The sequence below is a fragment of the Perca fluviatilis genome, chromosome 18 (assembly GCF_010015445.1).
Source record: "Perca fluviatilis chromosome 18, GENO_Pfluv_1.0, whole genome shotgun sequence".
NCBI classification, from domain to species: Eukaryota; Metazoa; Chordata; class Actinopteri; order Perciformes; family Percidae; genus Perca; species Perca fluviatilis.
Window position 1 is genome coordinate 34213153 of NC_053129.1, and position 17546 is coordinate 34230698.

Below are 17546 nucleotides of genomic sequence, written 5' to 3' on the forward strand. Positions count from 1 at the left end.
AGCGCTGAACGATGCGTCTCCTTACGGCAAAAATTTACCTCGAAGAACCCCGGGCTGTGACCTACGGCGACTTTTATCTCCCCTCCGCCGCCTGCTGGCAGCGAGTGGTGCGTTCAAGGAGCCGCGGCCAATCAGAAATCCCGAACTCAACGAAGGTGTGAGAATTCGTCGTTGCAGTTCTCAAGCCCTCCACCAGTCTGCCATTTTCCTCATGTCTTGGAGGGACAATCTCCATTTTGGAGGCTCCTTTGTTAGGAGTGAGGGGTCACAGGCTGGGGACTTCCCTACAGGCCGCTCTTTGGCCTCAGGGGAAACTTCAGGCCTCACAGAATAGTCTTGATCATAACTGTTAGGTTCCAACACGGGGCATAGCGGGGCATAGTGGGGCATAGTGAGGCATAGCGGGGCATAGCAGGGCATAGCAGGGCATAGTAGGGCATAGCAGGGCATAGTAGGGCATAGCAGGGCATAGCAGGGCATAGCAGGGCATAGCGGGGCATAGTAGGGCATAGCAGGGCATAGTAGGGCATAGTAGGGCATAGTAGGGCATAGCAAGGTATAGCGGCAGCATGGTGGCCCAGTGGTTAGCATTGTGGCCTCACAGCAAGAAGGTTCTGGGTTTGGGTTAGTTGTTCCAGGCCTTTCTGTGTGGAGTTTGCATGTTCTCCCCGTGTCTGTGTGGGTTTTCTCCGGGTTTCCCCCACCACTAAAAATATGTTCCCCTCCATCTCTAGCAAGCTGATGTGTGGTGAGCATCTGGCGTCGTAAGGCTGCTGTGCATCACCCAGGTGGGTGCTACACATTGGTGGTGCTAGAGAGTAGGAGCAGTCCCCCGAAGCGCTTTGAGTGTCTATGATAAAGTGCTATATAAACGTAAACTGAAGATCTTTGAGTTGTGGTCAAAACAAGACATTTGAGGACGTCGTCTTGGAGTTTGAGAAACACTGATCCACATTTTTCACCATTTTCTGACATTTTAGAGACAAAACAACTAATCCATTCATTAAGAAATTGACAGATTAAATGACAATGAAATTAAGTAGCTCATTGCTACGAGAAACCAATAAATATTCACATGTAAGAAGCTGAAACCAGTGATTTTATTGGTAGGCATTTTCACAATAATTCACAATTGATTGTCATAATAAAAAAACACCAAAAAAGACTTTCATCCACAGCACTGTGGAGGAAGGTCTGGCAAAGCGAGACTTCGATGTGCGTGACACAGCCCAGCTACTTTTCTTCAGAACCAAAGACTTTGAAATTTTATTTTACAAAGTTTATTGAAAACAGCATACATTTCCCCAAATAAACCCTAACATAATATTTAAATTACAACAGATCACATTTTTAAACAATCAAATAAAGCAGGCACAATAAGACACACACTAATCAAGGCCTTAAATTGACTGATAGATTGAGGAGAGACACATTTTAAGGTGCTTTGTTAGGCATTCCAGGAATGTAGAGCGGAAAATGAAAAAGTAGTCTTGCCAAGCTCAGTTCCAGTAGCCAATATAATACAGTCAAAGATCCTCTATGTGGAAATGAACTGCAATACTTTATTCTTCCACGTGGGTGGAATTGCAGCAGAATGCAAGACAGAAATATACATAGATATATCTATGGAAATATACATGTACAGAACAAATCTACAGAGTCACTCTGAGTTTAGATTATTGAACGAATAACAGACAACATATATCCCAGAGAAGTCCAGACATAATCTGAAACAGTCTGGATCATCAGGACGCTGTGACACATATCATTGCCATCTGAGGAGAAAAGACAACAGAACAGATAAATGAGTGTTGAGTGATAACAAATAGTTATTTCAATATCTGCACCTGTATGTACTTTACTTTAAGGTGTGAATATACTGTAAGTATTAGTTCAAACTCTCTATCAGCAGATACTCATTTTAAAGTACTCTGCTCACGGTCAAAAACATTTGATCAAGACATCCCAAGTGACTGAATAAAATAAAATGATCATGTAATTATAAAAGAACAGAGTTGTAGTGACTATCAGATATCATTAAATAACAGAATCCTCTTTAGGTCTCTTACTGTGTGTATGGGGGTGCAGGTTCATCATTGAAGGCTGGAGGAGGCTCTCTGGAATCATCACCGTCAGACCCTGGAGACATTAGTTTAATAAGAAATATGTATTTTCAGCCATCATCTATCTAATAAAGGCAGGAATCACATGGGCTTTGAAGTAAAACATAAAAACATGGTGCCATAAGCAAAAAGTAATGAATCATAGATTGTAAGAAATCCTGTTGGTTAATGTCACAGATTACTTGTCTCTGGGGAGCTTATTCCCCGGAGCCCTTATGTCTTCTCGCCCCGCAGTTTTCCTTGGATTGGGGTGGCACCTAAATCATGGTTGCAACTGCTGCCGTGGTCCTGCTCAGTGACCTGCTATGCACTGCTTCACCTTGCTATGCCCTGCTACGCCTTGCTATGCCCTTCTGTTTAAAAGGAAGTTTTTCTTATCTATTATAAAGTGTTGTCTAGACCTATTCTATCTGTAAAGTGTCTTGCGATAACTCTTTTTATGATTTGATACTATAAATACAATTGAATAGATTATTTTGGCATGCAATACAGCCTTTTTATGCTGTGTTTAAATATGTCTCAACATTTGACTGACTCTTTAAGTTGAGGTAGTCATTTCCTATGTCGATGATGTTTCTCAGGGCGCTCAGGATCAGTGAGTCAATGTCACTGTTGAGGTTGATTTCTTCATGGTAGTTCTTCACAGGGAAGATGCAGTTCATTGGAATTCCCACCAATGCACTTAGCTCCTCCATCTACGTTTAAAAGACAAATTACAGTTTAGAGCTCAGAACAACATAACACCGATATTGATCTTATTGAGCAGAACAGGTATTGGCCAGACATGAACGATCCATCATGCAGTTTAAAATGGAGGCAGTCGGAGAGGCCTTTACAAACTTTAAGTGATGACAAAGTTATTTGCGGTTAACTAACATTACAGAAAGTCTGCTTGTTTTTTTGTTTTGTCTTTGTGTGTACAGATAAGAATATTTCAACTGTGATTCCATCTCACAAATACTTTTGTTGCTGTTGTCAATATTTTATGTTTGACACACTCCTTGAAGTGACTTGATGCCTGCTGCAGATCAAATTTATGGCGTCAGGATTATGTCATATCTTGTGAGCACGATAAAACATTTTAACAAGCAAATTTTATCATTTCACACACACAGATATTACTCTTTGCACACCAATTCAACAATCAAGAGTTGTAAAGGCAGCTGCAAGCGTAAAACACATCAGGGAGAGGGAAAGAATTGCACTTGCCTGTATAAAATAAGCAGCAAGCGCACAAAGCAGCCACCAAGTGTCTGCTGTTCCAGTGTCAGAGGGCATACATGCCCTCGCAGATAAAGTCTGCTTGCAAAGTTGATTTCTGCTTGTGCAGATGAAAATGACTTTTGACAATTTGCCAAAGTCAGACCAAATTATAGCAAACAACAGAACAGATGAGAGACGTATACAGTCTTTTATTTACGGTGCTATCTTGCGCTATATCGTTAATAAAGACAGAAAAATAGTTCTTCGGCAACTAACCTACAACAACTCAGAGCTTCCTGAATGAAAGCTGTCAATCAAGGTAAACTAAGAAGGTCTGTATGGGATCGCCTTGAAAGTGACCAATCATAGGAGGGCTAGCGCCTCCCTTGGTTTCCACCCCAAAATTTCAAAAGTCAGTTTTATCCAAGCATGCAGAACTCAAAATCTTGAGCAGTTTTGCGAGTTTACCTGCAGGAGCATGTATGCCCTCCACCGCTGGCACAGCAGAAACTTGCGGGCTGCACATGCTGCTATTAGTTTTATTTTATGCTCGCAGCTGCCTATACAACTCTTGATTGTTGAATTGGTGCGCGAAGAGTAATATCTGCACCTGTGAAATTATATAATTTGCTTGTGAGCATGTTTTAATGCGCTCGCGAGATATGACAAACCTGACGCCATACAAATTTCCTTCGGGATAATACAGTTCAAATTGAAATTCATAATATTACTAATAAAAAAATACCTTGTTCTTAATGTGCACGGTCTCATAGACATTCCTCAAATTGTTTTGGATTTTAGGACAGACCAGATCAATCTTGGTGAGAATGGCCACTTGAGGAATCCCTGCAAGGAGAACACAAAACTAGTCCAGACTATTCTCCTGAACCATTCGTACATAGGACTTTGAAAGGTAAAGCACTGTAGGTATTCCACATATTTATTCCTGTCAGCATCACATTGACTGGTGCTGGATAAGAGCGTGAAGATCCAAGTAGGGAGGAGGTCGGGGGGGTTGTTTGGCTCCTAAAACACAGGGCTTTCAAGCAGGGGAGCAGAGTTCATGTCCTGGAAGAAGTTAAGGAGAAAACACAAGACTTTCACCCAGGAAACAGGTGTTCATGTCCTGAAGAAGTTAAGGAGAAAACACAAGACTTTCACCCAGGAAACAGGTGTTCATGTCCTGGAAGAAGTTAAGGAGAAAACACAAGACTTTCACCCAGGAAACAGGTGTTCATGTCCTGGAAGAACAACCGTCTTCCTGTGTGCAGAAATTTGTTTATGTAGCTGTGACAACGAAACATGTGCATATTAGGCTACGTGTGGCAGTGCAATGATGGAAGACGTTAAAAAGAAGTTGGCCTCAGGAGATTTTAAAACCACCAAAAATGAATGAAAGTTTACTGTGTGGAAGTATTTCTACATAGTTTTCAAGGCCGACAGTGATAAACCTGTTAGTTATGTTCAATGTAGGGGTTGCGGAGTTCTCATGAAATATGACAGCAAGAGGACCGGGAATTCCGCCCTGCAGCGTCATGTCGATAGAGTTTGTAAGTTACCTGGGCTACTGCAACCAAGCATCACTGCCTTTGCGCTGATGCGCTCATCTGTTGACATTTCCAAATGCCTTCCTACAGTTGCTTAATAAAAGCAAGTTTTCCACACAAACAAACTTAGGCTTACATGTGTCATTAGTATGAGAAAAAAAATTGATTTTAACTGTGTCAGGCTCGGGTCGGGCTCAGACATAAATATCTTAATGGCTGTCGGGCTTAGGTCGGGTTCTCGGATGCGGGCTGAGCTTGGACAGAAAAATGCGGCCTGATCCGCACTCTAGTGACTGTAGCTGGCTCACAGTCACCTGTCAGCTAGTCTATAGACGACAATTAATTTCCTTGATTTTTCCGGTAAATCCAGACAGCTAGCTAGACTATCTGTCCAATTTGACTTTTCTAGCAAGCCCGCAGTACTATGGAGGTAGGTCCGGCAGGATTTTTTGGATTTGAAGGATGAAGGATTTTATTAGGATCCCCATTAGCTGATGCAGAATCAGCTACTCTTCCTGGGGTCCACGCAAAACATAAAAGATTACAACAAACAATAAAACATTTTCAGACAAAAACAACCACATGATATAAAAATAAATAAAAAATAAAATAAGAGCAGTATAACTAGCATTATACTTACTCTTAACTATAACTATACATATTCCTCTTCATATACTCTTATAAATATTACACTAAATACATAAGCACCGAAAATAGAAAGTTAAATCTTACAATTTTATACCTATAAAAATTCCCACACATAGAAAAAGTACAAAATTAATTACAACATATGGTTACAGTCTTAGGGTCCTTACATGTTTTTTTAAAGCTTGATTTATTGTGCGCTTTAGCAATCTCAGCCGAAAGTGAGTTCCATACAACCATCCCTCTACATAGTACTGTACATTGATTGTGTTCGGGCTCTTGGAACTTTGAAAAGACCGCTGGTGGGGTAATTATGTGTGTTAGAGCTAAATATAAGTTGACTATACAAACAATTAGGAATTTTCAATTCATTAATGTTTCTAACAAAAGCCAGGAACGATGTTTCTAGTCTCTCCTCAACTTTCATCCAGGAAAGGTTGACATGCATGTTGTTTACATTAGACCTAAGTGGACATTGAAGGGCAAGACGAGCTGCTCTGTTTTGATCCAGCTGCAGTTTTCCTAGATCCTTCTTTGCAGCACCTGACCATATCATTGGGCAATAGTCTAGATGTGATAAAACAAGAGTCTGCAGGACTTGTTTGGTCAAGTGTGGTGTTAGAAAAGCAGAGCATCTTTTTATAACAGATATATTCCTCCCCATCTTCACAACAAGATAATCTATATGCCTCGTCCACAACTGTTTACAATCTAAAATAACGTCAAGAAGCTTTGTTTCCTCTACTTGCTCAACAGCTACATTATTCAGCACCAAATTCAGCTGAGGTCTAGATCTCAAAGAATGATTTATACCAAATACAATGCTTTTAGTCTTTGACATGTTTAACAATAATTTGTTGCTAGTTACCCATTCTAGTGCTATCTTCAACTCTTTGTTTAGGGTTGTAGTTGTTTCATTGATTGTAGGTGCACTCATGTATATTGTTGTATCATCTGCATACATGGACACATGGGCTTTTTTAAAAGCAAGTGGAAGATCATTAATTAAAACAGAAAATAGTAAAGGGCCAAGTGAACTTCCTTGTGGAATTCCACACTCTAAATGTTTTGATTCAGAAAAACTTCCATTAAAGAAAACTCTCTGTGTTCTGTAGGATGGATAATTTTCTATCCATGCTAAAGCAGATAGAGAAAAACCATAACCAGTTTTTTCAATAATAACAAAATGACAATGACATCAAAGGCAGCACTGAAGTCTAGCAGTACTGCTCGCACAATATTCTTTTGTTCAATTTCTTTCAGCCAATCATCCGTCATTTGTGTAAGTGCAGTGCATGTTGAGTGACCTACCCTATAAGCGTGCTGATATCCACTTGTCAAATTATTAGCAGAGTAGCACTGTATCTGGTCAAATAAAATTTTTTCCAAGAGTTTGCTAAGACAACCTGTCGGCTAAACCCACCGCAGAAAGGAACGGCCGGTCACGTTGCTCTGTAACCGGGGTCAGGTTGCTTTATTCGTAGGATATGATACGAATTGGTGGACATACATTTTACAAATCTGTTTATGAGAATATGTTGCAGAGTCCTGTAACTGACATTAATACAGACGGACCACAGCTGCTGTTCTGTGAGTACAATAACTAAAAATATACAGGAGGTGACTTTACTGCAATAAGCAATGTGATTTATTAAAATCATAAGTAGGAAAGAATAAACATATTTCTGCTCTCACTCAGTTTACTGGCTTCCATCCTGATGTTATGAATCTTGTCTTGAATTTCGTCACTCATTTCAGATACTGTGTTGGCATCAATGACACAAACCAGAACATGCACTTTGTCGTTGGCAGTCGGATGTTTGTTGTAGAATGTAAGATCCTTCTCTGACAATGTTGATTCAGGATTAAACTGCAAAACAAATTTAAATCCAGTTAAATAACTTTTAACATGTATAACTAATCAATATAATTCAAAATAATTAATAATTAGCAATTTTTGTGGAAGATATTTCTGGAGCAACTGTACCTCATAATTTTCCTTCACGTGTCCCTTCAGAGCCAGTTTGACATCGTCCACAGAGACACCTTGGTCCTTGGTCAGGCCCATGATGTCATTGAAGACAAAAGGGTAAAAGGTCTCTGGGCCTTTTTGAATCTTGTAGGTTGTGTACTATAAAGCAGATATAAAGCGTTAGTGCAATTATTATGATCATTATAAGCAAAAATCAGCATATCAATACCCAGCTACCATGAAGTAAACTGTATTATATAGTTCGCATTTTTTCTGCAGTTTTGTATTTATCAATTTGGTTTAGTTACTTTCCATTCTATAAATCAGTTCTGATTTGTTTCATGTTCACACTAACTTATTAAAAAATAAGTAGGGAAGAATGTAAACCGTGAAACGTGGACCAACAGGTAGCTCAGTCATTGGACAGTTAAATCTTAATTACCCTACAATCAGCATTTAGCAGACGGATTGAAAAGTGTGTGACATTGAAAATGTGGTTAGTCTGCTTTGCATTCACATCCCAAATTTGTAGATTCAGACCTTACTAACTTGAGCTTAAAAATGTTTGATACATCTGATTCAATTCATTTCATTTAAAACGGGGACAATGCACAAATTAACATTAACCTTGTATAAAAACAAGGAGAAATGCATTGTGCCAGGTTGTAGCACAAGTGCTATTTTCCGCCCGTAGTCCCTTAACAGGTCATTAACACAATAATAATGCCATGCAAGTAAAATACAAAACATTAAAATATACAATTTCACAACAACAGTTTTTCCCCCTTCCTAAAACCATACAATGTTTATCAGCTTTATTCAAGGAACGCGTGGTTGTAAGGTTTTTAAATGTGCAATGTGTAATGTGGGAGTTATAGGCCAAAATGCTTGTACCTTAATTATAACACCACCTGTTGGTCCACATATGTAATTTGTGTGCATATTCCGGGATTTTGCGGGGAAAAAAAGGTCTATGCGGAAATGGGTGTGGCATATATCAGGAGAATTGGCTGAATTCAGGGAACGTGGTATTTGAATGTGCAATGTACGTTATTGAAGTTACAGGGCATAAGAGTTTTTTTATATAGCGCCACCTAGTGTGCCATGCTGCCTTGCCTTCGTGGATCCCAACCTCCTCGGGCTTGACCCCTGATAATTATGACTATACATCCTACTATTGCAATGTTTTATATGCAATACAAATGTCCATCCATCCATCTTCGTCCGCTTATCCGGTGTCGGGTCGCGGGGGGAGCAGCTCCAGCAGGGGACCCCAAACTTCCCTTTCCCGAGCAACATTAACCAGCTCCGACTGGGGGATCCCGAGGCGTTCCCAGGCCAGGTTGGAGATATAATCCCTCCACCTAGTCCTGGGTCTTCCCCGAGGCCTCCTCCCAGCTGGACGTGCCTGGAACACCTCCCTAGGGAGGCGCCCAGGGGGCATCCTCACCAGATGCCCGAACCACCTCAACTGGCTCCTTTCGACGCAAAGGAGCAGCGGCTCTACTCCGAGCTCCTCACGGATGACTGAGCTTCTCACCCTATCTCTAAGGGAGACGCCAGCTACCCTCCTGAGGAAACCCATTTCGGCCGCTTGCACCCTGGATCTCGTTCTTTCGGTCATGACCCAGCCTTCATGACCATAGGTGAGGGTAGGAACGAAAACTGACCGGTAGATCGAGAGCTTTGCCTTCTGGCTCAGCTCTCTTTTCGTCACAACGGTGCGATAGATGGAATGTAATACCGCACCTGCTGCCGATTCTCCGACCAATCTCCCGCTCCATTGTCCCTCACTGCGAACAAAACCCCCCAAGGTACTTGAACTCCTTCACTTGGGGTAAGGACTCATTCCCTACCTGGAGAAGGCATTCCATCGGTTTCCTGCTGAGAACCATGGCCTCCGATTTAGAGGTGCTGATCCTCATCCCAACCGCTTCACAATCGGCTGCGAACCGATCCAGTGAGTGCTGAAGGTCGCGAGCCGATGATGCCATCAGGACCACATCATCTGCAAAGAGCAGCGATGAGATCCCCAGCCCACCGAACTACAACCCCTCCCCACCCCGACTACGCCTCGATATCCTGTCCATAAATATTACAAACAGGATTGGTGACAAAGCGCAGCCCTGGCGGAGGCCAACCCTCACCTGAAACGAGTCCGACTTACTGCCGAGAACCCGGACACAGCTCTCACTTTGGTCGTACAGAGATTGGATGGCCCTGAGTAGAGACCCCTCACCCCATACTCCCGCAGCACCTCCCACAGTATCTCCGGGGGACCCGGTCGCCATACTTCTCCAAATCCACAAAACACATGTAGACCGGTTGGGCATACTCCCAGGCCCCTCCAGGATCCCTGCGAGTGAAGAGCTGGTCCGTTGTTCCACGACCAGGACGGAATCCGCATGTTCCTCCTCAACCTGAGGTTCGACTATCGGCCGAACCCTCCTTTCCAGCACCTTGGAGTAGACTTTACCAGGGGAGGCTGAGAAGTGTGATACCCCTGTAATTGGCACACACCCTCTGGTCCCCTTTTTAAAAAGGGGAACCACCACCCCAGTCTGCCACTCCTTTGGCACTGTTCCAGACTTCCACGCAATGTTGAAGAGACGTGTCAACCAGGACAGCCCCTCCACACCCAGAGCCTTGAGCATTTCTGGACGGATCTCATCAATCCCCAGGGCTTTGCCACTGTGGAGTTGTTTGACTACATCAGTGACTTCCGCCCGGAAAATCGGAGCTCCAATCCCCGTCATCATCCTCCAGCTCTGCCTCTAACATAGAGGGCCTATTAGTCGGATTCAGGAGTTCCTCAAAATGCTCCTTCCACCGCCCTATTACCTCCTCAGTTGAGGTCAACAGTGTCCCATCCTTACTGTACACAGCTTGGATGGTTCCCCCTTCCCCCTCCTGAGGTGGCAAACAGTTGGTGCCGACCGAAAGTCCTTCTCCATGTCTTCTCCAAACTTCTCCCACACCCGGCTGCTTTGCCTCTTTCACGGCAGAGGCTGCAGCCCTTCGGGCCCCTTCGGTACCCTGCAACTGCCTCCCGAGTCCTCTGGGATAACATATCCCGGAAAGACTCCTTCTTCAGTCGGACGGCTTCCCTGACCACCGGTGTCCACCACGGTGTTCGTGGGTTACCGCCCTTGAGGCACCTAAGACCCTAAGACCACAGCTCCGCGCGCGCGCTTCAGCAATGGAAACTTTGAACATTGTCCACTCTGGTTCAATGCCCCCAGCCTCCACAGGGATGCAGAAAGCTCCGCTGGAGGTGCGAGTTGAAAGTCCGTTGGACAAGGGCCTCCTCAGACGTTCCCAATTTACCCGCACACTACAGTTTGGGCTTACCAGGTCTGTCCAGAGTCTTCCCCCACCCCTGACCCAACTCACCACCAGATGGTGATCGGTTGACAGCTCTGCCCCTCTCTTCACCCGAGTGTCAAAACATACGGCCTCAGATCAGATGAAACGATTATAAAATCGATCATTGACCTTCGGCCTAGGGTGCTCTGGTACCAGGTACACTTATGAGCATCCCTATGTTCGAACATGGTGTTCGTTATAGACAATCCATGACTAGCACAGAAGTCCAACAACAAACAACCACTCTGGTTTAGATCAGGGAGGCCGTTCCTCCCAATCACGCCTCTCCAGGTGTCTCCATCATTGCCCACGTGTGCGTTGAAGTCCCCCAGCAGAACAATGGAGTCCCCCACTGGCGCCCCATGCAGGACTCCACTCAAGGTTTCCAAGAAGGCCGAATACTCCGAACTCCTGTTTGGTGCATATGCACAAACAACAGTCAGAGTTTTCCCCCCCACTACCCGCAGGCGTAGGGAGGCGACCCTCTCGTCCACCGGGGTAAACTCCAACGTAGCGGCGCTCAGCCGGGGGCTTGTTAGTATCCCCACACCCGCCCGGCGCCGCACACCCTGAGCAACTCCGGAGAAGAAAAGAGTCCAACCCCTATCCATGTGGCAGCGCACCCGACCCCAGCGGTTCCTCCCACAGGTGGTGGGCCCATGGGCTGGAGAGATGGGAGATGGGATTGCAATACAAATGTGGGTTTTTTATTTGTCTATCAACACAATCAAAAGTTGTTAATACCGATTTTGTGAAACAGCCGCGAGAGGTGTTAGCTACCAAAGCCTGTCTGCACATTTGGCCTTTTAAAACACTTTGGACAGAGTTGACGAAACTGGATTTTCCAGCTCCAACTGGTCCATGAAGAAGAATCCTGAGGCCATCAGTCTGAGGTTTATAGTCCTTCACATACTGCAGCTCACTCTGGTTGTCTCTGCTCAGGAAACACACATTACAGTATGTTAGATTTTAACAACAACACAGAAAACAAATGTAAATTACTCAGGGTTTAGATGTATTGACTGATACATTATATTAGTATGTATTATTCTGATAATTAAATTATAAGTGATGAATATAGCCTATAACACCTACCTCACCTTTATGCACTAAAAGTAGTATAGCTGTCCCCCAACCCTTTCCATTTCTTTATTAATACAACATGTCTAATTTTAAAGATTATGTTGAAGCATTTAATTTAAATTCTTAGGCAAAATACTCTATAAAAGTAGAGCTATTATCTTAGAGGCATCTCTTAATGCCTGTCGGACGCGGGCCGGTCTCGGACAGAAAATGCGGCCTCATCTGCACTCTAATCAGCAGCTGGGTCCAGACTGGTTCATTGATAGCCAGACAACTTATTTTAAGGGGATGAAAGGGGGGTGCCGTCAATCCAGGAATGGGCTTATAAAATGGCCAGGGAGGCGGTGTTGATTGGATATCTATACTAGAAAATGGGGAAAGTAACTGAATTTTCTGAAGGGCTCCTAATAAGCTTTGTGCTAGGGAAAGATGTGAATGATGGGCTTATGGTGTCATTTTTACATGGTTTTCGTGTGATGGAGAGCTTTTGTCTGTCAGTATGTGTGTATGTATGTGTATTGTGATGTATGTTTTTCTTGAGTTCCCCTCGAAAACGAGATGGCACATCTCAAGGGGTTTTCCTCTTAATAAATTTGTGATAAAATATGTGACTATTTTGTTAAATGGTTTGGCATTGGATTGGGATTTGTTCACGTTGTGAGTTATATGTTTTGTATTTTGTTAAAAAAATTGTTAATCACAGCCTTGAAATATATAAAAAATATCACTTTTAGGACAAAGACGCACTCACCCCCAGTTTATTGTCCTCCATGGTTTACTGAAACCTGACAATTATGATACATGTTCATATAAGACAGAAAAATTACAACAACTGTACAACTTTATATGAATGATACCTATAATTTCAAAAAACAATCTTACTGAAAAAGCTGAAGATTCCTCCCATGGCTGCGGAGTTAAAACAAATACATAAAACCAAAATTTGAATAAATTGTTAAGGTGAGTGAACACCTCAGTGGAACACTAAAAAAATATAGGAATGTCAATGTCATATTAGAGCATCACATTTATTAGTTACTTCTTACAGTTTTTATAATTAATATTGAATACTGTTTATATTTATTTCTATCTCCTAAATTGCACACATTACTACATTGAAACAGACTAAAACATTGATAATGTCTTATATTTCATAGGAAAGAGCAGATAAAGATTAAAGAACAAATTATAAAACATTAGTCAATGTTTTTTTTAAACTTATTAGGAAGTGAAAACATTTTTCCGCATCCGTGAATTCACTGATGCAGTCTCTCAAACATCCTTGATAGGGTTTTATGAACTGTAATGTCTGTCATACTGAGTGAAATAAAACTCAACCAAACATAATAAATTAAGCATTACCGAAAAACTACAGTTCACAAAAAACAGGGTTGAACTAAAACAACTAATTTGCATGTCACACAATGATCTTTTATCAAAAACTTCATTAAAATTAAGTGAAATGAACAATTCAAAAAAGAATCACAATTTTCCATTTTAACATCAGATCACAAACTTTATAGTAGAGCTCATACCTGTTGTACTGGGATATAGTCAAAGGAAGAATGTGAGTCCAAGGTCTAATCAGAGCAAGTTGTATAGTCACCTGTAATATAGTAATAGTAAATATTATAATATAATAGTAATTTATGTAAAAAAGCATTAGAGAGGATTTCTAGTCCCTCCCTGTTTAGTCAGCCAGTCAACTTAAGCTAACGTTTGCTTTGTAGAGATTGTGGGATTTCCCAAACTGAATAAATATATGCACATACAGTATAAACAAAAAACTGCTTTGCTAGCACCACGAACTTCATGTGGAGCGGCTATTTTTAACTTTTTAACTTAGCGAAATGCCACCGGTGCAGCTGATGTGCTCCAAACATTTCCAGTAACAGTAAACTCCGGAGCATTGTAAGACATGTAGTCATTTAACCAGATGAATCACCTTATATGAATATGCTGGCGAATTTCTCTGTGTTCTGTATTTTTTTTCATTAATACACATTTTTGAAAGTGCTCATATTATGCTCATTTTCAGGTTCATAATTGTATTTAGAGGTTGTACCAGAATAGGTTTACATGGTTTAATTTTCAAAAAACACCATATTTTTGTTGTACTGCACATTGCTGCAGCTCCTCTTTTCACCCTGTGTGTTGAGCTCTCTGTTTTAGCTACAGAGTGAGACATCTCACTTCTGTTCCATCTTTGTTGGGAGTCGCACATGCTCAGTAGCTAGGTAAGGACTACTAGCCAGTCAGAAGCAGAGTATGAGGGCGTGCCCTGACAGTACCTAGGTAAGGACTACTAGCCAGTCAGAAGCAGAGTATGAGGGTGTGGCCTGACAGTACCTAGGTAAGGACTACTAGCCAGTCAGAAGCAGAGTATGAGGGCCCTGACAGTACCTAGGTAAGGACTACTAGCCAGTCAGAAGCAGAGTATGAGGGCGTGGCCTGACAGTAGCTAGGTAAGGACTACTAGCCAGTCAGAAGCAGAGTATGAGGGCGTGTCCTGACAGTAGCTAGGTAAGGACTACTAGCCAGTCAGAAGCAGAGGGTGAGGGCGTGCCCTGACAGTACCTAGGTAAGGACTACTAGCCAGTCAGAAGCAGCGTATAATGGCGTGCCATGCTAGCAGCTAGGCGAGCATTATAACGTGTTCCAAAGTGACCATGTTTGTCTCTGAAGTAAAGGCTGGACTACAATAGAGCTGCTTGGAGCAGTTTGTGAACAGTGTTTTCTGTTGGAGATGGTAAGGCCCTTTGGGTGGACTTTGGGATTTTTCACTTTGTAAACCTATAACGTGCACACACACAAAAAAAAATATATAACACTATAAAGAAAAGGGGAAAAGCCCAAAAGCATATTAAAAACAGTTTATAATTTAACTCTGTAAGATTGACATGAAATGGCAGAGTAAAATGTTTAGTGATGAGCATGGTGGCTGTAATGCTGATTTGAGCATGTTCTAAATGTCTAGTTGACCAATCAGATTGCCTGGTTGGATCGACTGGGATAAATAATAATAACTTAATTTATACAGTACAGGCCAAAAGTTTGGACACACCTTCTCATTCAATGCGTTTCCTTTTTATTTTCATGACTATTTACATTGTAGATTCTCACTGAAGGCATCAAAACTATGAATGAACACATGGAATTATGTACTTAACAAAAAAGTGTGAAATAACTGAAAACATGTCTTATATTTTAGATTCTTCAAAGTAGCCACCCTTTGCTTTTTTTAATTAATAAGGGAAATAATTCCACTAATGAACCCTGACAAAGCACACCTGTGAAGGTAAAACCATTTCAGGTGACTACCTCATGAAGCTCATTGAGAGAACACCAAGGGTTTGCAGAGTTATCTAAAAAAGCAAAGGGTGGCTACTTTGAAGAATCTAAAATATAAGACATGTTTTCAGTTATTTCACTTTTTTGTTAAGTACATAATTCCATATGTGTTCATTCATAGTTTTGATGCCTTCAGTGAGAATCTACAATGTAAATAGTCATGAAAATAAAAAGGAAACTGTAATGGCAAAATTACATTTAAGCACAATTCCTTATATTTTTATGTTTTATTTGTACTTTACTCACAAATGCTGAAAGAGTCTATCTCATTTCCCACAAGCAGATTTATATTCTAACTTTGTGAGACATCCAGTCTGGAACATTATGTGAGCACTGTTAGCCGGAACCGATAAAGGTACAAGGTCACCCTAAAACTATCTAGTTTTCCCATGCCAGTTTAGCTGTAACTGGGGGGATGACAGTCGTACAGGGAGGAGGAGGTGACATGGCTCCGAGATGTCTCTTGTATTCATCTGATTGTCTTCATGTGTATCAGATTGTAGCGTCATAATAATCCAAGTGCGTATGTGTTGTCACTCTGAAGATGCATAAAAGCCTAGTGTTCTTGTGCACTCATTTGAGACACTGACTCCACACTGGGCTGCGGCCTTTTGTGAAATCATGTTGATCCTATTTGCAAATATATCTTTTCTAATAAAATACAAAAACCCAACTTGGTTTAGTCTCAGTCTGTCTTATTTGTTTCAATTTACTAAACTCTGAAAACTCTTTCCCCTGCTTCAAAGGAAACTTCCACGACAAAACGCATTGAATGAGAAGGTGTGTCCAAACTTTTGGCCTGTACTGTATATATTAGCTACATGACCAGAACATCTTTATTTTCTGACTGGGAGTAGAACAAGACTAAGATAAATTGTCTGATAATATCTGTTCAGCAGCTGACCCTCTAGCTTGGTTTATGACATTATTTTGTTCCTACATTGGTGAATTATTGACAGATGTTTTGTAGCAGGTGAAAGTGAAAGTAGCTTTCATCCATTCATTGTTCGATAAATACAGTGCAAACGTACAAAGGCTTTTTATTTCATCCATCCTCATTTAAATAGAAAAAGAAAAGGATGGAAATAAACAGCAAGAGAGACTAGAATATTTGACGGTATATTAAAAAATGAAATATATATTAATACTAGAAATCTGCTGAAAACGCCTACATTTGAACTATGGTGCAACTAAACAAACCACAAAGCTGTCTTGGTTTGCTTCCCAGTAAACTTATGTATATTTTGAGACCACAATCGCTGAACAACCATCAGGACTGTGTTTGTGAAGATGTGAACAATGCTGATTAAAAATGCTAAACAAACTAAATATTGTCAAGGAATCAATCTAATTTCTTCACTCAGTGTTGTGAAACAACAACTGATCAAACCGAAGTTCTAAATGTTTAAATAAACACACAAGGATATAAATATTTTTTTAACAATCGCTACATTCTTTGAGATAAAGTGTAGTAAGATAAGAAAGAGTTTTGCCGCCAACACTGCAGGCTTACCGTTATGCTTGATCGCAGGCGGTGGGAAGTACAATGAAGTGAAATCAACAGAATCACTGGGAACCAGACAAAAAGAGGAACTGGGAAATAACCAGAGGTTATGCTCCGGTGCGCTCCGGTGTTTCGGTTTAACTGGTTTTTGAATTAACTGGTGATAGAGGCAGATGTGGTGTAGGCGTGGCCTTTCAGGACCCATTCCCGACTAACCAGGAAATAAACATTCTTATAGCTTCGCCTCTATTTTTCAATCATTTGTCGGTGTCTTGTGAAACTTGACGATAGAAACGAGTTGCTGAGCATTCATTCTGGTCCCGACAGACATTCATGCAAACACTAGACGTTGTCGTTGCAAAATATCATCCGTTGTCTGGCGACTGTGTCTCGATCTTACTGCAAACCACGGAGACACCCAGATCGACTTGTGAATTTACATTAGTAAACATTTCACCATTAAAACACTGTATCTAAAATGTAAGCAAACTGGGATATGATATATTGTAGAAAAAATATGTCTTAGTGTAAGTAATTAGCTGGGAAAGTTTCATGTTAATCTGTTATTTATTTTTACCGTATAACATTATGTCATGCAAAATGTGTGGGAATTTGTAATCTTTAAAGGCTCAGAAAACTCAACTGCAGTAGCACTTACACATACATGTCCGTTTAAGGATTATCCACACAAATACGACACATACTGTCTGAACGAAAAAATAAAAATAAAACGAAAAAACGCTGGGATCTAG

The 17546-nt window shown here is 41.4% G+C and overlaps 1 protein-coding gene across 1 annotated transcript; it reads right to left on the reverse strand.

Moving 5' to 3' along the window:
• Positions 1 to 1078: 1078 nt before the first annotated feature.
• Positions 1079 to 16858, reverse strand: LOC120546563 (interferon-induced protein 44-like). Its single transcript, XM_039781553.1, has 11 exons — positions 16804 to 16858; positions 13475 to 13545; positions 12822 to 12848; positions 12691 to 12724; positions 11601 to 11790; positions 7506 to 7649; positions 7214 to 7388; positions 4072 to 4172; positions 2659 to 2818; positions 2070 to 2139; positions 1079 to 1775 (listed from the first exon to the last, which is right to left on the reverse strand). The coding sequence occupies exons 3-11, from the start codon at positions 12844 to 12846 to the stop codon at positions 1766 to 1768; spliced, it is 909 nt and encodes a 302-aa protein (XP_039637487.1). The 5' UTR covers positions 12847 to 12848; positions 13475 to 13545; positions 16804 to 16858; the 3' UTR covers positions 1079 to 1765.
• Between the last annotated feature and the right edge of the window lie 688 nt (positions 16859 to 17546).